General features: G+C 42.1%; 2 protein-coding genes across 3 annotated transcripts; both read right to left on the bottom strand.

The window, feature by feature from the left end:
- Positions 1-591: 591 nt before the first annotated feature.
- Positions 592-26862, bottom strand: LOC306927057 (tripartite motif-containing protein 16-like). Of its 2 annotated transcripts, XR_013790481.1 has the most exons (8): positions 26547-26862; positions 24438-24815; positions 23550-23645; positions 23026-23259; positions 22000-22159; positions 20669-20725; positions 19641-20514; positions 592-1139 (listed from the first exon to the last, which is right to left on the bottom strand). XR_013790481.1 is itself a non-coding variant. In XM_079506679.1 (7 exons), exons 1-7 carry the CDS (start codon positions 26790-26792, stop codon positions 19988-19990), a joined length of 1698 nt encoding a protein of 565 aa, XP_079362805.1. In that variant the 5' UTR covers positions 26793-26862; the 3' UTR covers positions 19483-19987. The 2 variants fall into 2 exon arrangements, 1 of the variants encoding a protein (XP_079362805.1); XM_079506679.1 differs by lacking the exon at positions 592-1139 and having other exon boundaries at positions 19483-20514.
- LOC306927058 (tripartite motif-containing protein 16-like) lies at positions 1135-8349 on the bottom strand. Its single transcript, XM_079506680.1, has 7 exons — positions 8034-8349; positions 5925-6302; positions 5037-5132; positions 4513-4746; positions 3530-3689; positions 2172-2231; positions 1135-2017 (listed from the first exon to the last, which is right to left on the bottom strand). The coding sequence occupies exons 1-7, from the start codon at positions 8277-8279 to the stop codon at positions 1497-1499; spliced, it is 1695 nt and encodes a 564-aa protein (XP_079362806.1). The 5' UTR covers positions 8280-8349; the 3' UTR covers positions 1135-1496.

A 26862-nucleotide genomic window follows, 5' to 3' on the forward strand; every position in this document is an offset into this window, starting at 1 on the left:
GGGTGAAATACATACTACTTTTAGTAGAGGTATGCTAACATGCCAAGTCTCCCATCATGTTTATACAGCTTCCAAATATAACTAATCAAAGTCAAACAAAATAAAAAAAATTGAATTCTTGCAAAAGTGCAAAGTGGGCCTCCAAAAACAAACATTGTTCACCTTGTTAAATTATATTTTCATAAGCGACAAAAGCAATTATTTTGATTAACTGTTTAATTCGATTTAGACATTGAGGAGTAATTACACCTGAGAACCACTGTAATCACCAGCTGCAGCGCACCACATTAATCACATTTGAACCGGGGACTCCCCAAAATAAGATTGAACTGGAGATGAATCTCCCAAAATAATCACATTTGAACTGGAGACTGCCCCAAAATAAAGTGTTTAATTACGTTTAGTTTGAATAAAAAAAATATTGTGAGAATCTGTTGATTACTTTCTTTATATAAACACTTTATTTTTATTGAATGAATAAACATGTACATTTTGCTGTATCCGACATGTAAATATCTCCCCCAATCAAGGTCAGAACAAGACAAATAAAACAAACACAGACAGACAGTACAAGACAGTAAAAGTAATCTATTGATTACTTTTGATGCAGAAATTATCTTTTTCGTCTTGGACGTATTCAAAGGGTCTAAAAGTGATTAAATTGTCACAAAGGGAGTCTAGCAACGCGCCTCAAGCCTGGAATGTCTGCTCCGCTGCATCACAGGAACAAGGACACATGTTGCAGAAGGAGGAGAGGACACTGGAGCAGCACGGACATTTTAAACCTTTTTATTAGCTGCTAGTACAAGAGAACGACTAACGTTTCCACCTCAATGCGGTCTTCATCAGAGTCATGATGTTATTACATTGTCACTTTAGAAATGTGCGGATATACCCTGTATACACTCTACAAGTCTACATACTATGTTGCTTTGTTTACTGTTGACTGATAAAACTATGTTTCACAATAAGCAGTGGTGGAAATTAACAGTACACTTACTAAAGTACTGCACGCAAGTACAATTTTGAGGTATTTGTACTTCAACTTGAGTATTTTCAATTTCCAACACTATTACTTATGCTCCACTTCATCTCAGATCCAAATTATGTACTTTTACTGCACTACAATTATTTGAAAACTTTTTACTACTAGTTACTTTGTAGATTTAGATTATTATTACAAACCATACATTAACCACTTCAGCCCTACTGTATATACACATTTGAATATAGCCGATCTACAAGCTCACAATGAGGCATAAAAGGCTCCACAGCCTGACAGAGGGCTCTGTAGTAACATGAACAAGATAACAGACATACTGAATAACGATTGATCTGCAAAGAAATGCAATGAGCAGAACACAATCCATTGGTTGATTGATCATGATGGTGACACATCATTCTAACACATGCTTCATCTAGAAGGGAACAACTACAATCAAAATGAAGAAAACAAAGTGTTCAACTGAATATCCTCATCAGTATTCTTAACATGTCTACCATGTCTTACACAGCTCTGCTGTATCTCCATAGTTCAGGTACCAAAGCCCTATCCCTGGATAGAGAGGTTGTGTGAACGTGGTTTGAACTGTGTGGAGGAGGGTCATTGTGTCAGAAACACTGTAGAAGGACAGAGTGCCTGCCTTGTGGTCCAGATACACCCCGACTCTGGAGGAGACAGGCCCTGACACTTTAGTGTCAACACTGTTGTGTATGAACCAGCAGCCGTTACTATTGCACACTAAAGACCAGGATTTATCATTGTATCCAAACATGTCTCGTCTGTTGGTGTCTTTATAACAGACTGCTATAGCAGCATCTCTACCACTCCTCTCTACTTCCCAGTAACGACGTTCAGACAGACCCTCTGTACACAACACCTGAGCGTACCCTACAAATCTCTCTGCATTATCAGGGTAAGGTTGTTGTTGTCGTGTTACAGTCACCTTCCTCTTCTCCTCTGACAGAGTGAGATTTCTGCTTATTGTGTTGATGTCCAGAGACAGAGGACAGGAATCTGTGAGAACACACGACAAAAGAAAATCCAAACCTCATGAACCTCATTGTGTTTAGAGTTAATATTCTCTCAGATCAAACTCATTAGACTGAGCTTCAAATAACATTTCAGGTTGAAACGTCAACGTTCAGAAACAACATCAACATGGACTCACATTGTAAGAAGTCCTTTCTGGTCTGAGGCTCGGCTGGATCATCAACATCAACTGCACACACTGGAGAAAGAAAACAGTAAACGTCATCATTCTGAAGGATGGATTCAACTGAAGGTCCAAAAAGTTAAAGCTGTTATAGCTCGATAGTAATCATTGCTTTAGTAAACAGAAAATACATTTTGAGGTGGTTTACAACTTTCAACCAATCAGGAGAGAGAACTCCTGAAGATCATTAAATAACAAAAATATAATAATAACAATAATAATAATAATAATAATAATAGATGGTGCATTTATATAATGTACTGGGTGATATGAAACACAGGTAACACAGCACAGTCCCGCTCCTGCGAGGACACCAGGAAATAATTCCCCATTCATTTTCCCCATAGACGTTTCAAAAAGTATTTATTTAACCCATTTAGGCCTGACGTCGAAATTTAAAAAAATGTCTTCAAAATCCTGACAGTTTTCTGAAAAACCTTATGTTTCTGTATCAGTGGTGCTCAATATTTCATGTCAAGAACCCCACAAATTATATGTAATATGCCTCCGCCCCCCCATCTGAAAATATGTTCTTCCAGGGACCCCACAGAAGCAAAGATATGAGTTAAAATGTTCACTCTGTAAGTCTGTAATAATATATATATTCAAAGATTTGAGGCACATTTTCACAAATTTTCAAAAAATAGCAGATCTACAAGTTCATAGCGCGGCACTCGGTGCCGTGCTATGAGCTTGAAGATCTGCTATTTTTCAATAGTTAAAACACCAAAAGGGGTTCCCACCCCAAAATGGGTTAAAGACCTTTAAAGCCTCGGACAAAGCCAACAGCCCAGTTGACAAATCATGACAATAAACACATTTTTTGGGCGGAACAGAACATTAGAAAGACGAAAAAAGGGCAGGGTACAACACTTTTTTTGTTGTTTTTCTTCTTTCTAATTATTTGTTCGTCCCAAAAATATGTGTTTATTGTCCTGATATGTCAACTTGGCTGTTAGCTTTGTACGAGGCTTTTAAGGTTTTTAAATAAATACTTTTTGAAATGTCTATGGGGAAAATGAATGGGGAACTATTTCTGCGACGCTCTATAGACATACTTCCACCTTTATAAAATCCATTCAACCCTTAGAAATGTACTGTACAGTAGAGGGTGCTTAGAAACACTATAAACCCATTTCAATCTCATCTCTCCTTTGAGTAATATTCTTGCTTAATTCTTATTTTACTGTCCAATCTGACAGACAGCCTACTGTGTACCATCAGGCTGTTTCTAGTTCAAACATCTCCAGTTTCCTTCTGGCTTCATCCATCCATGTTTACTATGAAAAACAATAAACACTTTTAAATCTCACCTCGGTTTGATATCTGTGGCCAAGTTGTCGTCAGGAGGTTGTCTAGTTGGTCTCTCAGACCAGACACGACATCAGTCACATCTGTGAAGGACCTCAGAGGACAGACGACCACACTGGGTGAGACTGGAGATCCAGTGGAACTGGAGAGAGACTGGAAACTCTGGAGAGAGACAAGCAGAGAGACCAGTAAACCACTTTAGACAGGGATGATCAATGATGATCAATAGATCAGTGCATTGATCACAATATTGTAGAGTTGAGCTGATGTCCTTGTTGTTCAACCAGTTACTTAATGTACGGATTGCACGCGCACGCACGCACACACGCACGCACGCACGCACGCACGCACAATAGTGGAAATAAGCTCACATGCTGATCATTTAGCAACTAAATGGAAAATAAAAGACGCAAGACTGGCTCAGATGCAATTTCTCATGTTTATTTGAGAACGCCGACACGTTTCGGCAGAGCCTTCTTCAGAGCAGACTAAAACGTGATGAAGAAGGCTCTGCCGAAACGCGTCAGCGTTCTCAAATAAACATGAGAAATTGCATCAGTCTTGCATCTTTTATTTTGGGGTGCTGGTTTTTCCATTTAGTTGGTTTATGAGTTATAAGTTATTTTAAAGCTGAGCTCCCACTGCCTTAAACAAAGGACAGTCTCCAGAGGAAGCACACCTGTTTTTTCTTTCTTTATGCTGATCGTTTAGGTCTGCTAGTTTTGGAAAATGTTTGTACTTTTTTTAAATGGAAACAATTATGCACTTATTGTGATTATGTAATAATTAATGTATACTAGAACTATATTATTATTATTATTATTAACTACCAGCATTATTAATGTCATGTTATGCCATGTCAAGTAATCTACTATAATGTAATAAATCAAATTACAACGTAATGTAATCACTAGATGGAATGGGATGAAATATGAAGCCGATTTGTTCTTTCAAAACCAAAGTGTCAAAAAGCCACGTGTGGAACCTGAATGAATGTGATGATGTCCTCAGTGTTGGACAGCTCCTCCAGCTCAGCATGTCTCCTCTCCAGCTGCTCCAGGGTCTGTTCCTGCTGTCTCAGGAGAGCCTCAGTCTGAGCCACTGCATTCTGCTGCTGATCTCTGATCAGTTGTTTGAGCTCACCACGTCTTCTCTCAATGGAGACCTTCATCTCACTGAAGATCCTGTCACTGGCCTCCACTGCTGCATCTGCAGACCTCTGCTTAGCACGCACACGCACACGCACACGCACACGCACAATGATTTCAAGTTCATATCATGTCACTTGGTGCCGCAATATGAGCTTGTAGATCTGCTATTTTCGAAACAATCTTAAAAATGTCTGTAAATCTTTTAATATATTTGTAAAGCAAACATTTTGAACTTAAATCTTTGCTTCTGGAGGTCCCTGGAACAAAATACTTTGAAATGGGGGTCCGGTCAGCAGATATAATATAATAAATCTCATTTTAGGGTCCTTGACATTAAAGAGTTTTGAGAACCACTCACGTTCAGGGCCTCCAAGACCTGTCTCAGGTCTTTCAGCTCCTTCTTTTTCTCCTGGATCTTCTGCTGGACTTCCTCCTGACTTGTCACCAGCTGTTTCTGCAAGAAGCAGGAAGAGAGACAGTTTGGTTGGAAACATTGTGGACTTTTTCATGTCGGGACACCAATTCTATCCAATCAGGAGAGAGGGAACTCATACAGGATACAGGGTAAAACAGGGTGCGTACGCTTTTCCGACATGTCAATAGTCTGACATGCGAAAAACGACCGGATTAAGGTTGGCGAACATGCGCTGCTCTGTGCTTGCAGATATGGTTAGGTTTTGAGGTAGGTCGTCGTTGTCGGACCAATGACTATTAATTTTGTAACTTCTCCAAAATACACTTTTGAAGGGCAAGATTAATGGACGTGAAATATGATTCTGTTTTTTAATTGGGTCCAAAATTAGTGTACTTCATCCTATAATTAAAACCGGGAAAGCATCTGTGCCATTTTAGATTTTATAACATACATCTTTTAGAAAACTCTGTTTTAGAACAGTGGTTTGGAACAAGTGGTTCTCAAGCAGATCTACAAGCTCACAGCTTTGTGCCCTGCTGCGAGCTTGTTAATCTGCTACATTTTAACATTTCTAAAAATATTTTGTTTAGATTTTTGATATTTACTTTCTTTTCTGGGGGTCCCTCACCCAAAACATTTTCAGATGGGGGTCCGTGGCGAAATATATCTGAATTTGGGGGTCGTTGGCACGGAAAAGTTTGAGAATTAACTACTGTTTTAGAAAGCATTTGTGATGTGTGCTTTTTAATGTCTCTGACAGATATTAAAACTATATTTAGTCTTGCTTCCATCTTTAAAACATGATCCATCTTCAAGTGATGGTGGTGCTACCTGTTTCTCTGCCTTCTCTGCAGCAGCTGACACCGTGTCATGTCCCTTGTGTTCATCCATGGTGCACAGATAGCAGATAGACTGTTGGTCTGTGCGACAGAACAACTCCATCAGCTTGTCATGACTGGAGCACATCTTCTCCTGCAGTTTGTCGGTGGCTGGGACCAGCTTGTGCTTCTTCAACACAGGAACATTGTAGTGAGGCTGGAGGTGAGTCTCACAGTAAGAGGCCAGACATGTCAGACAAGACATGAGAGCTTTCCGACGTCTGGCTCCGGTGCAGAAATCACAGGCCACGTCTGCTGGACCGGCGTACAGCGGAGCAGCGGAGGCAGCAGGAGACTGCTGAGCTGCTGTACTGCTCAGCTTCATCACCAGCTGGAAGTAAAGAGAAGGAGAGCTCACTCACTGAGGAGAAATACAACACAGCCATTTTGAGCTTCATGGTGATAAACGCATTGTAACATTATCTTATTTATTTTATTTGGCTTTTCTGCCTTTATTGATAGTCAAGTCAACATAGACATGAAAGAGGGAGAGAGAGAAGGGGAGAGACACGCAGCAAAGATCGTCATGAATGGGACTCGAACACGCAACACACTGCCAGGCCAGAGCCTACAGTATGTGTGGCATGCGCCTGCACCACTTGGCCAGCAGGCACCCACAACATTATCTTAACATCTAATTATCTTGTTCTGAACTTTGCATTTCATAAAGTTAGAGTTTCCTTTTTAAAAATGTAGCCTACAATGTAAGCAGACATTCTTAACCACTAGGACTAGAACTTGCCTAAACTGAATAGACAGGAACAGTCAGGTATACGGAATCAAATAACTCGGTTCTAAACGGTATATCAGGTTAGCTTAGTAGAGTATATTGAAAAGCAATTAATTTACAGAAAATGAAGAGATGCAGCCTCCGGTCGCACTACCAAAAAGGAGCCCCGAGCTCAGTTTTTCTCAGAGCTTTTATAGCATTCTGAACCACATCTTGCCTTGAACTTTATTAATAAATTGTACCCATTCTTCTTGGTCATTTTTCATTATTTTGTGACCGTGATTTTCATATCTGGCAACCTTGTGGTACATCTCTGGCAACTCTGTGGTGCACAATGGCTGGGAAACAAACATGTCTCATGTTGCCCATCTGGCTCTGGGCTTTGTCCCAAACACTTCTCTATTTTATACATATTTATTGTTCCGCTGCTCCCAGTTTTGATGATCTGTGTTTTAATAATCTGTGCACTTCTTGAGAATGTATGCTTGTGGCCTCGAACTCATTTGGTTGTAGACAGATGAGTGATCGCCTCTCCCTAGCTGTGTATGAGAGATCCCTCACTGTGTACTAGTGAATCACAGTGCGCGTGCATGTGTTCTCACATGTGGGACACGTGCATTATTGTGGTTGTCTTTCGGGTGTGCCTGGCCTGCTTTGGGAGGAGTTGATCATTTCTCTAGTACACGTATTGGTTGCCATCTTCAGAAGGGAGGAGTTTCAGACGGCATTACGATGTAGGCCCAGATCATTCTTTTTCACCCCTACAAAAGGCTTAATGATTAACCAGTGACTAACAAAGTCAAAGATCAGAGTAAATTACCCTAGTCAACAAAATGACAGAATAAAGTACTAGAATACCATCAAACCTTATACCTAGCATCTGTTTAAACCAGTGGTTCTCAAATGAATATGCATTTGTCCACAGACTCCCCTCCCATCTGAAAATATGTTGTGCCACAGTGCCAGGGACACAATATTGCATATCATGTTTAGATGCATTGTGAGCTTGTAGATCTGCAATGTTTAAATAGCTGATGTATACTGTAGGTTTACAGTGGTTAAACAGACTGTGATGCTCTATAAACTCTTTTTATGGACCCCCTTTAACCGCCTCATGGACCTCTGGGGGTCCCCAGGCCCCACTTTGAGAACCTAACACATAATAAATAGTTATTCTTAATGGACAAACAATGTAGCCTATATCATTATCAACACAAACATACAATGTGAACAAATAACCATATAGCCTACAGCATGTGCATATAGTAGAACTGCTGTGGCAGAACATGTAGTTTCATGTATAGTTAATTGTATCTTGTAAGGTCATCTTACCTCAGCCAGCAATGTGTTTTTCCTCAAAACAGGTCTAGGACTGAAGCTCTCTCTGCAATGGGGACAGCAGTAGACTCCAGTGTCCTCATGGTCCCAGTAACCCTTGATACAGCTGCTACAGAAACTGTGTCCACAGTTTAGAGTCACTGGTTCCTTCAGAATGTCCAGACAGATAGGACAGCATAACTGGTCCTGGTCCAGCTCACATCCCTGTTGTTGTTCTGACATTTCACTGACAAAACACATTCACAGTGAGAGAATAAAAACACACGACACAACACAACACAACACACAACAGCTCTGATATGAGTTTCGTTTCTTCTGAAGAGAACTGGCTAAGAGGGTGTGGCTTCCTGGGTATTTGCAGATAGCAGCACTTGGTTTTAAAGAGACAGTGAATGAATGTGTAGCACAAACAGGTTCAGCAAGGAAGCCTGGTGACGCTGCCATTATTTTTTAAATATGTATTTCCCATTAAAAACATGAAACATAATTATTCTAATGATTACATATTGCATTACATAGGCTATGTCACCTTCTTCATTAGTTATCTGCTCATGTTAGTCCCCTAGTCTATCCTGGTGTTATTGTCATGTCAGGTTTTAGTGTTGTCTCTCATACAGTGTCTCTGGTCATTGTTGTCACAGCCTTGTATTCAGAGAGAGAGAGAGAGAGAGAGAGAGAGAGAGAGAGGGAGGGAGGGAGAGGGAGAGAGAGAGAGAGAGAGAGAGAGGGAAAGAGAGAGGGAGGGAACGTGAATGGGAAGGAGAGACACACACGCGCTACACACACGCACGCACACATGCGATGCACACGACACACACACACACACACACACACACACACACACACACACACACACACACACACACACACACACACACACACACACACACACACACACACACACACACACACACACACACACAATGGGGGGGGAAACAACTTTCTCTTGTTCTCTTCACATAGAATGAGAGTCACATATATAGTTGTCAGAGACGGAGGGTGTTTTGTGAATGTATTGACTATTTGCACACAAACACATCATATAATATGCTTTATGCCTTAATGAATGAGAATAAGAACAATAATCATAAGAATAGAAAACTGTCTGCAATAACTCCTTGTCTAGGAACACTATAATAAAGTACAGTAAGCATAACATGTAACATAAATCCCTACACTCAGAAGACTACTTCCTGTTACAATGAGTCAGCCACAACAGTGATGTATGAAAAAAAAGAAGAAACACACGTTTGTTTTCTCCTTTACTTTCACAGTAGGCTTACAGTACATGGTACAGTTGTGGTCATGTGTGTGTGTTGCGTCAATGTGTACGAGGGAGAAGAGAGAGGGGGGGCAGGGGTGAGGTTGGTCAATAATTGCATACTTGAGTTGCAGTGATATGCTGAGGTATACTGTATGTGTATATAGGACTGGGCAGTGGGCGTGTCCTCAGGTGACCTGCTAGCTTGCACAGTTGTCACAGATGTAATGTGGTGAGATGCCTGGTTTTGTCTGACTATTATAAACCCAATTAAATCAAACCTGGCTGAGTTCAGACAGACGTCAACCAAAGTGGAAGTGGTTTTGAAACATATACATAACGTATCTGTTGACATGGTCTGATTTGTTTGTCTCTTTATTTGTCACAGATTATTTGCGCGTGCGTGTGTGAGTGTGTGTGCCTGCGTGTGCAACTGTATGCGCGTGCGGATACATGTGTATCTTTACAACCCTGTGTGAGTCATTCACAGGAGTAAAACAGGTTTGACTTCACTAGTCTTGGGGTTGGGAGGAACTACATGTTCGCTTATGTTGTATTGACGTCAGCGTTCACGTGTGTGTGCGCATGTGTGTGTGTGTGTGTGTGTGTGCGCATGCGTGCGTGCGTGTGTGCGTGCGTGTTCTCATGTCAATGGGGTGATGATGCTGTGTTGTTACAGGTCAGTGGGTTGGCATCTTGAGCAGCAATTTTACGTTGTATTAACACATTCTATATACCCGTATTGTGCCGTTTTCCATTTGTGGAAAAAGAATGTCAAGTAGTCTAGCCCCCGATTATAATATGACTCACAATCACGGTATCGTCTATTTTCAAATGGCATAAATGTATATAGGGCTGAAGTGGGTAATGTATGTTTTGTAATAATCAAAGTAACTACCAACTAACGTTTTCAAAAAAATGTAGTGGAGTAAAAGTACAATATTTGCCTCTCAGAAGTAGTGGAGTAGAAGTACAAATACCTCTAAATGGTACTTTAAGTACAGTACATAAGTAAATGTACTTGTGTGTGTCCACAAAGGCACACACACACACACACACACACACACATACACCCGCGCAGTGCAGTAAGAGCACTAACAATTCTATAGAAGTGTGTGCACATGCACCGTCCACCGTGCACACACTTGCTGCTCCTTACTGTAAACCAGGTGGTTTAGGACAGGTCGTTAACACACATGGTGAAGCTGAGACGTCTGACACACCTGATATGTCTGAAGTCAACAATGAGACGTTAATCCACTTTCACCCCTTCAGTGTCCCCTCACTCCCTTCAGTGTCCACTCACTCCCTGAGTGTCCACTCACTCCCTTCAGTGTCCACTCACTCCCTTCAGTGTCCACTCACTCCCTTCAGTGTCCCCTCACTCCCTTCAGTGTCCCCTCACTCCCTTCAGTGTCCACTCACTCCCTTCAGTGTCCCCTCACTCCCTTCAGTGTCCACTCACTCCCTTCAGTGTCCCCTCACTCCCTTCAGTGTCCCCTCACTCCCTTCAGTGTCCACTCACTCCCTTCAGTGTCCACTCACTCCCTTCAGTGTCCCCTCACTCCCTTCAGTGTCCCCTCACTCCCTTCAGTGTCCACTCACTCCCTTCAGTGTCCACACACTCCCTTCAGTGTCCACTCACTCCCTTCAGTGTCCACTCACTCCCTTCAGTGTCCCCTCACTCCCTTCAGTGTCCACTCACTCCCTTCAGTGTCCACTCACTCCCTTCAGTGTCCACTCACTCCCTTCAGTGTCCCCTCACTCCCTTCAGTGTCCCCTCACTCCCTTCAGTGTCCACTCACTCCCTTCAGTGTCCACTCACTCCCTTCAGTGTCCACTCACTCCCTTCAGTGTCCCCTCACTCCCTTCAGTGTCCCCTCACTCCCTTCAGTGTCCCCTCACTCCCTTCAGTGTCCACTCACTCCCTTCAGTGTCCCCTCACTCCCTTCAGTGTCCCCTCACTCCCTTCAGTGTCCCCTCACTCCCTTCAGTGTCCACTCACTCCCTTCAGTGTCCACTCACTCCCTTCAGTGTCCACTCACTCCCTTCAGTGTCCACTCACTCCCTTCAGTGTCCACTCACTCCCTTCAGTGTCCACACAAGACGTGTCACCTTTTACCCTGTTTAATGAAGATTAGATCAACTATGTGTTCGTGCTTCTTCTGCTTTATTGTAAATCTATTAAGATTATTGTGAATCCATTAAGGACCCTGAGGCATGATCACTTGCAGTGTGTGTGTGTGTGTGTGTGTGTGTGTGTGTGTGTGTGTGTGTGTGTGTGTGTGTGTGTGTGTGTAGTGTGTGTGTGTGTGGACGGACATGCGTGTGTGCGTGCGTGTGTGTGTGTGTATGGCCGATTTATCCTGTCTTGATTCACAACCCTTCCAAACTGAGGCTGAGGAGAATCCCCATCTGAGAGATGTAGGAGAGAGACCAGGTGGAATGAATGAATGAATGAATGAATGAATGAATGATGTCATGCAGAAGCGGAACGGTACACACAGCCACCCCTAAACTGCTGAGGCAGCTCCTTGAGACACATTCACAGGGCCAGTGTGTATGGCGAGGGAAACATGGTTTTGGATATCTAAAACATTATATTACAGATAGGAGGGTGGTTTGAATGAATGTTAAAACGGCTTGCCATAGCTGCCTGCTAAATGGTAAATGGTGCATTCATATAGCGCCTTTATCCAAGGCGCTTTACAGAGATTGTGCATTACATTCACACACCGGTGCATTCATATAGCGCCTTTATCCAAGGCGCTTTACAGAGATTGTGCATTACATTCACACACCGATGGCGGAGGAAACCATGCAAGGCAAACTTCAGTCTTGCTCAAGGACACGTCGACACTAACTCTGGGGGAGCCCACAGGATTCGAACTGGGAACCTTGCGGTTTCCATCCGGTCACTCTACCTCTGAGCCACCGCCGCCCCATTGTCGTGCATGTTGGCTCACTGGAAACACTCTGCTACACACACTACTAGTGGGTCTCAAAGTGTCCTTGAGTGGGTTCCAAATGGCCCCCGTACGGGGTGTGTAACTCTAACAGTGTGTGTGTGTGTGTGTGTGTGTGTGTGCATGCATGCTTCATGTGTTAATTGACCTGGGATCAGTTTCACTGCTCATTATCTCTCTATTGGACCCAGCTGTGGGTCTCAGGGACACTTCACCAGGCCATGTAGTGGAGAATGGAACCAGGGACTCTCTGACCCAGCTACAGTGACTTATCACCCTCCCCCGAACACGGGCCGGTTGTGTTTGTGTAGAACACGTGGTAGGATTCACCACGGTGGATTTGAACCCACAACCTCCATACAGTGGTGCATGGGCAGCTATACGTTGCCACTGCACCACCCGAGGGCCTAGACTTCACTTGTTACACACAACATTCTGTTCTCCACTCTATCAAACACATCCTATCTCTCACTGTCTACAAGTCTACAATGAGCTGAGGTTTGAACCTCCTAGCTATAGGCCCTGTTTGTCTATAGGGGTCTAGAGGGCATAATGTTACTGCTTGTTGCTTGTATAGAGCTTTGATTCTCTGCTCTCTAAGGCCTAGTTCACACCTACACAACAAATGTTTGGTCCGTGTGTGATGCCTGATTGCTTTTTGATTGCTGCTCCAATTCATTTTCAATGGGAGTCACATGGTTTGACCAAACATTTTTGTTTGATGAGGGGGGAGCAATCAGCAATTAGCCATCAAACACAAATGTTTGATCAAACCATGTGACTCCCATTGGAAAAGCATTGTGGTGGCCCAAAAAAACAAAAAAACGACCAAACATTGCTTGATTGGTGTTTGGTACGTGTGAACTAGGCCTGAGGCTGCGTACACACCTAAAGAACAAATGTTTGGTCCGTGTGCGATGCCTGATTGCTATTTGATTGCTGCTCCAATTCATTTTCAATGGGAGTCACGTCGTTTGATCGGACGAACCTGTCCGATGTGGGGGCGGAGGGCACAACAAACACATCGGACACCTTGTAGTCAAAACAGCCAACGAACAGGGTGGGACTTCAGATCGGACAGAAGGGTGGGTTTTAACCGCCAACTAATAGGAGAGAACTTCCGTTCTTGACAGCACTGGGTGGGGTTTAGGCTGTAGTATTCTGAGTTACGTGACACAGACTATTATATCGCTTGTTTGTATGTCTTCTTTTGGCTACGGCCATGCGTAACTTGGAGAGTCCAAGTTGCGCACGGCTGTCTCCAAGTTCTATTCTATATACAGAAATACAGGACGATAGCCAAAATAGCCGTCGGGCCTCGGCAGTTGTGAGGCTGCATTAATAATTAGTTCTAAAAGCATGTCTTTTTTACGGGGATCACTATTGATTTTAATAGTAGACGGATATATGTCTATGAGTAGCCTAGAGTAGAAATGTAATGGCAGCGTACGAGGTTCACATGCGCAAATATAACAGATATACAAGTTATCGACACGAATGGTACTTACGGTATGGTACACGATGTAAGCTTGTAGATCTGTTTATTTTAAGCATGCGCCACCGCCACCACGCAAAGTTATGACGCGCGCACATGTGGGGGGAGAGACCCGATATATTTTATAGCTCTATGGGAGAGACGCAGACAGAGAAATATTTAAAATCATCCTGTCTCGCTCTAGCGCACGGCCGCACGCATAAAGAGCCAATGGAGCAAATGTTAAATAAGCTACACAGGTGGTCCTAAATGATTCATTGATTACATCACTATAGCAAAAGACGTGATATAGGTCAACTGCAGCGGAGCTGTTCTGACTTGAAGCTTAACTGACCAGCACGGCTTCAAGTTTAAACCATAAGATGACATGGAAATGCCCGTCGATTTGATGCGCAGAAATAACATAGGCCTATATCGATTCAGGTTAAGGTGCACACATGGAAGAAAAGTCATTTTTATCGGGATTCGGGGATACTTTTTTTGTAGGCTGTACGTCTCCGGTGAATTGTATGCACCAGCAGCAAGCACATTATTGTTCAAACACCTGCTCCTCTGTTCATCTGTTGTCTTATTTGGCTAATAAAATAATTATTAAGAATTAATGCAATTTCAAGTTGTTGCTGCAATCATGATTCATGTTGCTGTTCTCTTCTCTCTGTGTGAAAAATTGTAGACAGTGATTTCCCGCACCCCCTCATGTTATTTTTCCCTCCGTCGTAAAATGACCTTTTCTTTTTTTCACTATTTGGTTCGCTTAACATGTCCACGTGTCATTTGTTTACATATTTGGTACGCTTTACAAAGTCCAGTGTGAACACCAAACGGACCAAAATCAAAATGCAAATATTTGGTCCTTGGTCCTTGATCCGGACCTTATAAGCGAACTTTAGGTGTGAAAGTGGCCTAAGTGAACTTGGAGTGTGAAAAACGGCCTCGACAAACTACCGCTAGCTGCTGCTGCAGTCAAGAAAACTACACTGAACATATGTGCATCTATTTCCGCGTATGTAGCACCGCCCAAATCGCGCAAAGCATTGTGGGACATGGAGGCATCAAATCATAAAAATGTAATCAGTGGTCGGTCGGACAGATCTGTGTGTCCGAAAGGTGTGTACGAAGCCTAAGGCCTAGTTCACACCTACACAACAAATGTTTGGTCCGTGTGTGATGCCTGATTGCTTTTTGATTGCTGCTCCAATTCATTTTCAATGGGAGTCACATGGTTTGACCAAACATTTTTGTTTGATGAGGGGGGAGCAATCATTAATCAGCGATCAAACACAAATGTTTGATCAAACCATGTGACTCCCATTGGAAAAGCATTGTGGTGGCCCAAAAAAACAAAAAAATGACCAAACATTGCTTGATTGGTGTTTGGTACGTGTGAATGAGGCCTGAGGCCTAGTTCACACCTACACAACAAATGTTCGGTCCGTGTGTGATGCCTGATTGGTTTTTGATTGCTGCTCCAATTCATTTTCAATGGGAGTCACATGGTTTGACCAAACATTTTTGTTTGATGAGGGGGGAGGAATCAGCAATCAGCGATCAAACACAAATGTTTGATCAAACCATGTGACTCCCATTGGAAAAGCATTGTGGTGGCCCAAAAAAACAAAACAACGACCAAACATTGCTTGATTGGTGTTTGGTACGTGTGAATGAGGCCTCACTCTCTCGTTCCTTCTGACACATCAGGAGGTCATAATAAGTGACCTCTGCTTGTCAAAATCCTCATTTGTTAAGTAATTAATGTCCCATTTGGATGTACATCTGTGAAAGTGAACCCATGTTTGAAATAACAAAAAATAAGCACCACAGGAATGCTTATTTGTTCCACTTTAGGCAACACAAGCATCTATGAAACTGTAAACCATAATTTGGATGGCTATGCAAATGGGACAGTATAAACCTTTTAAAGCTCCCAGCCAGTCTCTCATTTCATTACATTTTATTGTGAAATAGAAGTATACTGTATTTTAGTTCAGGTTAAGATGCACCAATGAATTCATGTGAAATGTTTTAGCACCCTCTGCTGGTCACAGTAACTTTTTAGTTCAAAAAGCAACACATGATATAAAACGTAAAGCATGGATGCGATTATTACCAGTATTGGAAAGTATAACTAAAACTTTTAATGTAATATTATCACCTTTAGTAATACCATTACTGTGTTTACTGGCCATATATGGAGCGTATCTTGAGTCTATAGGTTGTGATGAGGTCAGATCAAGATATGGAATGTCAGAACAGGTCAGCTCCATATATGGAGATCTAAGGGTGGCAGCGGGGGCAGTGTATTGAATGTACAGGGTTTGATGAGGGCCCACGTAGGGCCGGGCCTTAATTTTCGGGCTTTTTGTTTAATGTTTTGATGTTTAATTTACGTCATATTTAGCGTAATTATCAGCTCTTATCATCATACATCATCATGCATCATCTCATACTGGCCAACATGGAATGAATTCTGTACTTCCCATATAAGGAGCATGTCTTGAGCGTACAGGGTTTGATGAGGTCACATCAACATATGGAATGTCAGAAGAGGTCAGCTCCATACAGTATATGGAAATCTAAGGGTGGTAGCGGGGACATTCTCTTGAGTGTACAGGGTTTAATGAGGGCCCAGGTAGGGCCAGGCCTTCATTTTCGGGCCTGTTGAGAACTCTAGTTTTCGCCGGCTGCACTAATAACTCCGTCTAGAGTTTAAATGGACAGGTATAAGTCAAAAGGGAGACATCGAAGAGGAAGGATGGATGAAGGATCAACATATTATGGAATGTCAGAAGAGGTCAGCTCCATATATGGAGATCTAAGGGTTTGAGGTTTTTAGGTGAGACGTAGAGTTGCTGGCCAATATTGATGACACCAGGGATCTCCATATATGGGCTTAATATTGATGACATGCATGAGTGATTGACATATCACTCAGTCACTTAGGCACATAGGCATTTAGCAGTGCCAGCCCCCTAGTCACGTTCCTGGGGGTCTGGATGTTCCGGGGACCCCCCCCGGAGACCCCCACACAGAGTTGCACCACTCACTTCACACGTGTGTGATTTTCAATAACGTGGTTGTCTCAAAATCCCAAGTCACACCTGGACCAGTTTGACTTGAGAACACTTGACTTAATTTTCTGTGAAAGAAAACCTTTATGCAGAGAACTCTCGCTTCTCATGAATTATGTTTAGTGTTAATATACTTGACTTATGTTCATCCCTCGACTTTCTTTTCTTTATAATACTTCTGTGCAGTAGGCACTCAACTGGCCATTAGTCTGTTTGGCCGCTAGAGGGCAGTGTAAACCCATATAATGGTCCAAGTGTACTGGCGTGGTAACAGGGATAATACTTGGCAGAATAGAATAGTCTTGTTTGTAATACAGCTATTATATTAGCTGATAGAGAAGTATAGTGGCTCAATTCAACATGTCACCTATGTAAACAATAATCAATAGATGGATGATACTACAAATATTATGTAAAGCTACCAACTGTCATTAAGACATGTGAATCCCTTGACTCCTTCAAAACCGCTCTCAAAGGGCACCTACGGACGGCTGCAATTCGAAACTGGCCCCCGTAAAATCTCAACCCCCCCCCACCCCTTTTCCCCCTCACTGTACAGCATATGCTTTTTCCCCTATTAACCTCCTTTATGATGATTTCCTGGTTTTGGCTATATAGTCACGTGTAGGCTATATTTGTTCGTCTCTAAATGTTATGATGAATTGAACATGGTTGACCCTCTTGTAAACAAGTGTAATGCTTTATGGTGTCGTCCACTTACAGTTAAGATTTTGTATTGAGTTGTGCTTGAAATGTACTGTAATTCTGCAAACTGTTAGTAAATACTTCAATCAATCAATCAAAAAAAAGCATTGTGTTTTCTTTCTATTTGGAAAGAGTGGAAATGAAAGCCTACAGCCATCGTTGCCAACAGCAGAACCTTTGGTGAGCCATTCCATTAATAAATGCCTTCTCAACCACATTCCACTATTTGAAAAATAGCAGCTCTACGAGCTTGTAGAGCTGCTATTTTTCAAATAGCTAAAGTATAACATAATGCCTTAAAACACCAAAAGGGGTTCCCGTCCTGAATGGGTTAATAACAGTCTGCACTGTTTCAACAGACACTCGGTCGAGTCAGATATAATTTTATGGCTCCCTTTAGTTTGTGTTTCCTATACATTTAGTTTATTAATTATTATTACTTAAATTGTATTTTCAAAAAAGCAAAAATATTCATGAACTAATGAAGAAATAAATGCAAAATCTAAGAAATCCCTTAAACTAGAAAACAAATGTTTAAGAAGTAGTGAAAATAGCCGATCTACAAGCTCACAACGTGGCGCAAAGCGACGCGTTGTGATCTTGTAGATCTTGTAGATCTAATTTCCCTTTTGGGTCTCGTCCTGAAAGGTTTGGGAACCACTGTGAGCTACAGCAGTGGTTCCCAAAGTGGGGTCCGGGGACCCCCAGGGGTCCTTGAGGGAGATCCAGGGGGTCCCCAGCTAAATGATAGCTAGGAACCAAATGGACCCTTATGGGTCTGGAACTCTGAGAGTGTACAAATGGAACCAAATGGACCCCTATGGGTCTGGAACTCTGAGAGTGTACAAATGGAACCAAATGGACCCTTATGGGTCTGGAACTCTGAGAGTGTACAAATGGAACCAAATGGACCCTTATGGGTCTGGAACTCTGAGAGTGTACAAATGGAACCAAATGGACCCTTATGGGTCTGGAACTCTGAGAGTGTACAAATGGAACCAAATGGACCCCTATGGGTCTGGAACTCTGAGAGTGTACAAATGGAACCAAATGGACCCCTATATGGGTCTGGAACTCTGAGAGTGTAGGCCTACAAATGGAACCAAATGGACCCTTATGGGTCTGGAACTCTGAGAGTGTACAAATGGAACCAAATGGACCCGTATGGGTCTGGAACTCTGAGAGTGTACAAATGGAACCAAATGGACCCTTATGGGTCTGTAACTCTGAGAGTGTACAAATGGAACCAAATGGACCCCTATGGGTCTGGAACTCTGAGTGTAGGCCTACAAATGGAACCAAATGGACCCTTATGGGTCTGGAACTCTGAGAGTGTACAAATGGAACCAAATGGACCCTGATGGGTCCATTTGTACACTCTTGAGTTAAATTGACATTAATTTTACAATATAAATTGGGGGTCACAGAGATAGAAATGCCTTCGGGCGGGAACCCCTTTTGGTGTTAGCATTATGTTATGCTTTAGCTATTGAAAAATAGCAGATCTACAAGCTCGTAGCGCGGCACTCTACGAGCTTGTAGGTCTGCTATTTTTGAAAAATCGAAGAACGACTGATATAGAAACATAGCTTTTTCAAAATGGGTTAAGCCTAATTCAGGTCAAACTGGGGGCCCTTGAAATTAAACAGGTTGAGAATCACTGCTAGAGCCATAAAACTCTTCTCTTCTGGGGGTCCTTGGCATATCTTTTCAAATGGGGGTCCGTAGGCTAATGAGTGTCAATGTGGGGGTCCTTGACATGAACAGGTTTGGGACCCACTGTGAGCTACAGCACAGTAAACACTGTGTTTAAAGCACTGCTTCTCAACCTGTGGCCCCCTGGTGGGCCGTGAGGAGATTGCAAAGTGGGCCTCCAAAAACAAACAAAACAACATTGTTCACCTTGTTAAATTATATTTTCATAAGCGACTAAATCAATTGTTTTTGATTAACTCTTTAATTCAATTTAGACATTGAGGAGTAATTACACCTGAGAACCACTGAAATCACCAGCTGCAGCGCACCACATTAATCACATTTGAACTGGAGACCCCACAAACTTGACTTACTTTTACTGCACTACAACTATTTGAAAAATTGAATTACTACTAGTTACTTTGTAGATTTAGATTATTATTACAAACCATACATTAACCACTTCAGCCCTACTGTATATACATTTGAAAATAGCCGATCTACAAGCTCACAATGAGGCATAAAAGGCTCCACAGCCTGACAGAGGGCTCTGTAGTAACATGAACAAGATAACAGACATACTGAATAACGATTGATCTGCAAAGAAATGCAATGAGCAGAACACAATCAATGGGTTGATTGATCATGATGGTGACACATCATTCTAACACATGCTTCATCTAGAAGGGAACAACTACAATCTAAATGAAGAAAACAAAGTGTTCAACTGAATATCCTCATCAGTATTCTTAACATGTCTACCATGTCTTACACAGCTCTGCTGTATCTCCATAACCATAGTCCTCAAGCATTATCCCTGGATAGAGAGGTTGTGTGAACGTGGTTTGAACTGTGTGGAGGAGGGTCATTGTGTCAGAAACACTGTAGAAGGACAGAGTGCCTGCCTTGTGGTCCAGATACACCCCGACTCTGGAGGAGACAGGCCCTGACACTTCAGTCCCAACACTGTTGTGTATGAACAAGTAGCCGTTACTATCGCACCATAAAGACCAGGATTTATCATCGGATCCAAACACGGCTCGTCTGTTGGTGTCTTTATAACAGACTGCTATACCAGTAGCAGCCTCTCTAACACACCTCCTCTCTACTTCCCAGTAACGACGTTCAGACAGACCCTCTGTACACAACACCTGAGCGTTAACAAATCTCTCTGCATTATCAGGGTAAGGTTGTTGTTGTCGTGTTACAGTCACCTTCCTCTTCTCCTCTGACAGGGTGAGATCTCTGCTTATTGTGTTGATGTCCAGAGACAGAGGACAGGAATCTGTGAGAACACACGACAAAAGAAAATCCAAACCTCATGAACCTCATTGTGCTTAGAGTTAATATTCTCTCAGATCAAACTCATTAGACTGAGCTTCAAATAACATTTCAGGTTGAAACGTCAACGTTCAGAAACAACATCAACATGGACTCACATTGTAAGAAGTCCTTTCTGGTCTGAGGCTCTGGATCATCAACATCAACTGCACACACTGGAGAAAGAAAACAGTAAACGTCATCATTCTGAAGGATGGATTCAACTGAAGGTCCAAAAAGTTAAAGCTATTATAGCTCGATAGTAATCATTGCTTTAGTAAACAGAAAATACATTTTGAGGTGGTTTATAACTTTCAACCAATCAGGAGAGAGAACTCCTGAAGATCATTAAATAACAAAAATATAATAATAACAATAATAATAATAGATGGTGCATTTATATAATGTACTGGGTGATATGAAACACAGGTAACACAGCACAGTCCCGCTCCTGCGAGGACACCAGGAAATAATTCCCCATTCATTTTCCCCATAGACGTTTCAAAAAGTATTTATTTAACCCATTCAGGCCTGACGTCGAAATTTAAAAAAATGTCTTCAAAATCCTGACAGTTTTCTGAAAAACCGTATGTTTCTGTATCAGTGGTGCTCAATATTTCATGTCAAGAACCCCAAAAATGATATGTAATATGCCTCCGCCCCCCCATCTGAAAATATGTTCTTCCCCACAGAAGCAAAGATATGAGTTAAAATGTTCACTCTGTAAGTCTGTAACAATATATTCAAAGATTTGAGGCACATTTTCACAAATCTTCAAAAATAGCAGACCTACAAGTTCATAGCGCGGCACCGAGTGCCGCGCTATGAGCTTGAAGATCTGCTATTTTTCCATAGTTAAAACACCAAAAGGGGTTCCCACCCCAAAATGGGTTAAAGACCTTTAAAGCCTCGGACAAAGCCAACAGCCCAGTTGACAAATCATGACAATAAACACATTTTTTGGGCGGAACAGAACATTAGAAAGACGAAAAAAGGGCAGGGTACAACACTTTTTTTGTGGTTTTTCTTCTTTCTAATTATTTGTTCGTCCCAAAAATATGTGTTTATTGTCATGATTTGTCAACTCGGCTGTTAGCTTTGTACGAGGCTTTTAAGGTTTTTAAATAAATACTTTTTGAAATGTCTATGGGGAAAATGAATGGGGAAATATTTCTGCGACGCTCTATAGAAATACTTCCACCTTTATAAAATCCATTCAACCCTTAGAAATGTACTGTACAGTAGAGGGTGCTTAGAAACACTATAAACCCATTTCAATCTCATCTCTCCTTTGAGTAATATTCTTGCTTAATTCTTATTTTACTGTCCAATCTGACAGACAGCCTACTGTGTACCATCGGTCTGTTTCTAGTTCAAACATCTCCAGTTTCCTTCTGGCTTCATCCATCCATGGTTACTATGAAAAACAATAAACACTTTTAAATCTCACCTCGGTTTGATATCTGTGGCCAAGTTGTCGTCAGGAGGTTGTCTAGTTGGTCTCTCAGACCAGACACGACATCAGTCACATCTGTGAAGGACCTCAGATGACAGACGACCACACTGGGTGAGACTGGAGATCCAGTGGAACTGGAGAGAGACTGGAAACTCTGGAGAGAGACAAGCAGAGAGACCAGTAAACCACTTTAGACAGGGATGATCAATAGATCAGTGCATTGATCACAATATTGTAGAGTTGAGCTGATGTCCTTGTTGTTCAACCAGTTACTTAATGTACGGATTGTATGCGCACGCACGCACGCACGCACGCACGCACGCACGCACGCACGCACGCACGCACGCACGCACGCACGCACACACAATAGTGGAAATAAGCTCACATGCTGATCATTTAGCAACTAAATGGAAAATAAAAGACGCAAGACTGGCTCAGATGCAATTTCTCATGTTTATTTGAGAACGCCGACACGTTTCGGCAGAGCCTTCTTCAGAGCAGACTAAAACGTGATGAAGAAGGCTCTGCCGAAATGCGTCAGCGTTCTCAAATAAACATGATAAATTGCATCAGTCTTGCATCTTTTATTTTGGGGTGCTGGTTTTTCCATTTAGTTGGTTTATGAGTTATAAGTTATTTTAAAGCTGAGCTCCCACTGCCTTAAACAAAGGACAGTCTCCAGAGGAAGCACACCTGTTTTTTCTTTCTTTATGCTGATCGTTTAGGTCTGCTAGTTTTGGAAAATGTTTGTAATTTTTTTTTAAATGGAAACAATTATGCACTTATTGTGATTATCTAAAACTATTGTGATTATGTAATAATTACTGTATACTAGAACTATATTATTATTATTATTATTAACTACCAGCATGAATAATGTCATGTTATGCCATGTCAAGTAATCTACTATAATGTAATAAATCAAATTACAACGTAATGTAATCACTTGATGGAATGGGATGAAATATGAAGCCGATTTGTTCTTTCAAAACCAAAGTGTCAAAAAGCCACGTGTGGAACCTGAATGAATGTGATGATGTCCTCAGTGTTGGACAGCTCCTCCAGCTCAGCATGTCTCCTCTCCAGCTGATCCAGGGTCTGTTCCTGCTGTCTCAGGAGAGCCTCAGTCTGAGCCACTGCATTCTGCTGCTGATCTCTGATCAGTTGTTTGAGCTCAGCACGTCTTCTCTCAATGGAGGCCATCATCTCACTGAAGACCCTGTCACTGGCCTCCACTGCTGCATCTGCAGACCTCTGCTTAGCACGCACACGCACACGCACACGCACACACACAATGATTTCAAGTTCATATCATGTCACTTGGTGCCGCAATATGAGCTTGTAGATCTGCTATTTTCGAAACAATCTTGAAAATGTCTGTAAATCTTTGAATATATTTGTAAAGCAAACATTTTGAACTTAAATCTTTGCTTCTGGAGGTCCCTGGAACAAAATACTTTGAAATGGGGGTCCGGTCAGCAGATATAATATAATAAATCTCATTTTAGGGTCCTTGACATTAAAGAGTTTTGAGAACCACTCACGTTCAGGCCCTCCAAGACCTGTCTCAGGTCTTTCAGCTCCTTCTTTTTCTCCTGGATCTTCTGCTGGACTTCCTCCTGACTTGTCACCAGCTGTTTCTGCAAGAAGCAGGAAGAGAGACAGTTTGGTTGGAAACATTGTGGACTTTTTCATGTCGGGACACCAATTCTATCCAATCAGGAGAGAGGGAACTCATACAGGATACAGGGTAAAACAGGGTGCGTACGCTTTTCCGACATGTCAATAGTCTGACATGCGAAAAACGACCGGATTAAGGTTGGCGAACATGCGCTGCTCTGTGCTTGCAGATATGGTTAGGTTTTGAGGTAGGTCGTCGTTGTCGGACCAATGACTATTAATTTTGTAACTTCTCCAAAATACACTTTTGAAGGGCAAGATTAATGGACGTGAAATATGATTCTGTTTTTTAATTGGGTCCAAAATTAGTGTACTTCATCCTATAATTAAAACCGGGAAAGCATCTGTGCCATTTTAGATTTTATAACATACATCTTTTAGAAAACTCTGTTTTAGAACAGTGGTTTGGAACAAGTGGTTCTCAAGCAGATCTACAAGCTCACAGCTTTGTGCCCTGCTGCGAGCTTGTTAATCTGCTACATTTTAACATTTCTAAAAATATTTTGTTTAGATTTTTGATATTTACTTTCTTTTCTGGGGGTCCCTCACCCAAAACATTTTCAGATGGGGGTCCGTGGCGAAATATATCTGAATTTGGGGGTCGTTGGCACGGAAAAGTTTGAGAATTAACTACTGTTTTAGAAAGCATTTGTGATGTGTGCTTTTTAATGTCTCTGACAGATATTAAAACTATATTTAGTCTTGCTTCCATCTTTAAAACATGATCCATCTTCAAGTGATGGTGGTGCTACCTGTTTCTCTGCCTTCTCTGCAGCAGCTGACACCGTGTCATGTCCCTTGTGTTCATCCATGGTGCACAGATAGCAGATAGACTGTTGGTCTGTGCGACAGAACACCTCCATCAGCTTGTTATGACTGGAGCACATCTTCTCCTGCAGTTTGTCGGTGGCTGGGACCAGCTTGTGCTTCTTCAACACAGGAACATTGTAGTGAGGCTGGAGGTGAGTCTCACAGTAAGAGGCCAGACATGTCAGACAAGACATGAGAGCTTTCCGACGTCTGGCTCCGGTGCAGAAATCACAGGCCACGTCTGCTGGACCGGCGTACAGCGGAGCAGCGGAGGCAGCAGGAGACTGCTGAGCTGCTGTACTGCTCAGCTTCATCACCAGCTGGAAGTAAAGAGAAGGAGAGCTCACTCACTGAGGAGAAATACAACACAGCCATTTTGAGCTTCATGGTGATAAACGCATTGTAACATTATCTTATTTATTTTATTTGGCTTTTCTGCCTTTATTGATAGTCAAGTCAACATAGACATGAAAGAGGGAGAGAGAGAAGGGGAGAGACACGCAGCAAAGATCGTCATGAATGGGACTCAAACACGCAACACACTGCCAGGCCAGAGCCTACAGTATGTGTGGCATGCGCCTGCACCACTTGGCCAGCAGGCACCCACAACATTATCTTAACATCTAATTATCTTGTTCTGAACTTTACATTTCATAAAGTTAGAGTTTCCTTTTTAAAAATGTAGCCTACAATGTAAGCAGACATTCTTAACCACTAGGACTAGAACTTGCCTAAACTGAATAGACAGGAACAGTCAGGTATACGGAATCAAATAACTCGGTTCTAAACGGTATATCAGGTTAGCTTAGTAGAGTATATTGAAAAGCAATTAATTTACAGAAAATGAAGAGATGCAGCCTCCGGTCGCACTACCAAAAAGGAGCCCCGAGCTCAGTTTTTCTCAGAGCTTTTATAGCATTCTGAACCACATCTTGCCTTGAACTTTATTAATAAATTGTACCCATTCTTCTTGGTCATTTTTCATTATTTTGTGACCGTGATTTTCATATCTGGCAACCTTGTGGTACATCTCTGGCAACTCTGTGGTGCACAATGGCTGGGAAACAAACATGTCTCATGTTGCCCATCTGGCTCTGGGCTTTGTCCCAAACACTTCTCTATTTTATACATATTTATTGTTCCGCTGCTCCCAGTTTTGATGATCTGTGTTTTAATAATCTGTGCACTTCTTGAGAATTTATGCTTGTGGCCTCGAACTCATTTGGTTGTAGACAGATGAGTGATCGCCTCTCCCTAGCTGTGTATGAGAGATCCCTCACTGTGTACTAGTGAATCACAGTGCGCGTGCATGTGTTCTCACATGTGGGACACGTGCATTATTGTGGTTGTCTTTCGGGTGTGCCTGGCCTGCTTTGGGAGGAGTTGATCATTTCTCTAGTACACGTATTGGTTGCCATCTTCAGAAGGGAGGAGTTTCAGACGGCATTACGATGTAGGCCCAGATCATTCTTTTTCACCCCTACAAAAGGCTTAATGATTAACCAGTGACTAACAAAGTCAAAGATCAGAGTAAATTACCCTAGTCAACAAAATGACAGAATAAAGTACTAGAATACCATCAAACCTTATACCTAGCATCTGTTTAAACCAGTGGTTCTCAAATGAATATGCATTTGTCCACAGACTCCCCTCCCATCTGAAAATATGTTGTGCCACAGTGCCAGGGACACAATATTGCATATCATGTTTAGATGCATTGTGAGCTTGTAGATCTGCAATGTTTAAATAGCTGATGTATACTGTAGGTTGACAGTGGTTAAACAGACTGTGATGCTCTATAAACTCTTTTTATGGACCCCCTTTAACCGCCTCATGGACCTCTGGGGGTCCCCAGGCCCCACTTTGAGAACCTAACACATAATAAATAGTTATTCTTAATGGACAAACAATGTAGCCTATATCATTATCAACACAAACATACAATGTGAACAAATAACCATATAGCCTACAGCATGTGCATATAGTAGAACTGCTGTGGCAGAACATGTAGTTTCATGTATAGTTAATTGTATCTTGTAAGGTCATCTTACCTCAGCCAGCAATGTGTTTTTCCTCAAAACAGGTCTAGGACTGAAGCTCTCTCTGCAATGGGGACAGCAGTAGACTCCAGTGTCCTCATGGTCCCAGTAACCCTTGATACAGCTGCTACAGAAACTGTGTCCACAGTTTAGAGTCACTGGTTCCTTCAGAATGTCCAGACAGATAGGACAGCATAACTGGTCCTGGTCCAGCTCACATCCCTGTTGTTGTTCTGACATTTCACTGACAAAACACATTCACAGTGAGAGAATAAAAACACACGACACAACACAACACAACACACAACAGCTCTGATATGAGTTTCGT

This window comes from Electrona antarctica (assembly GCF_951216825.1).
Source record: "Electrona antarctica genome assembly, chromosome: 7".
Lineage (NCBI taxonomy): Eukaryota > Metazoa > Chordata > Actinopteri > Myctophiformes > Myctophidae > Electrona > Electrona antarctica.

Excerpts from the sequence above, each read along its gene's own strand:
- LOC306927058 (XM_079506680.1), bottom strand. The coding sequence starts at position 8,279 with ATGTGTTTTGTCAGTGAAATGTCAGAACAACAACAGGGATGTGAGCTG. Across the intron at positions 6,303-8,033 it reads AAAACACATTGCTGGCTGAG|CTGGTGATGAAGCTGAGCAG; the intron begins GTAAGATGACCT and ends CTTTACTTCCAG. Across the intron at positions 2,018-2,171 it reads CAGAAAGGACTTCTTACAAT|ATTCCTGTCCTCTGTCTCTG; the intron begins GTGAGTCCATGT and ends GTGTTCTCACAG.
- LOC306927057 (XM_079506679.1), bottom strand. The coding sequence starts at position 26,792 with ATGTGTTTTGTCAGTGAAATGTCAGAACAACAACAGGGATGTGAGCTG. Across the intron at positions 24,816-26,546 it reads AAAACACATTGCTGGCTGAG|CTGGTGATGAAGCTGAGCAG; the intron begins GTAAGATGACCT and ends CTTTACTTCCAG. Across the intron at positions 20,515-20,668 it reads CAGAAAGGACTTCTTACAAT|ATTCCTGTCCTCTGTCTCTG; the intron begins GTGAGTCCATGT and ends GTGTTCTCACAG.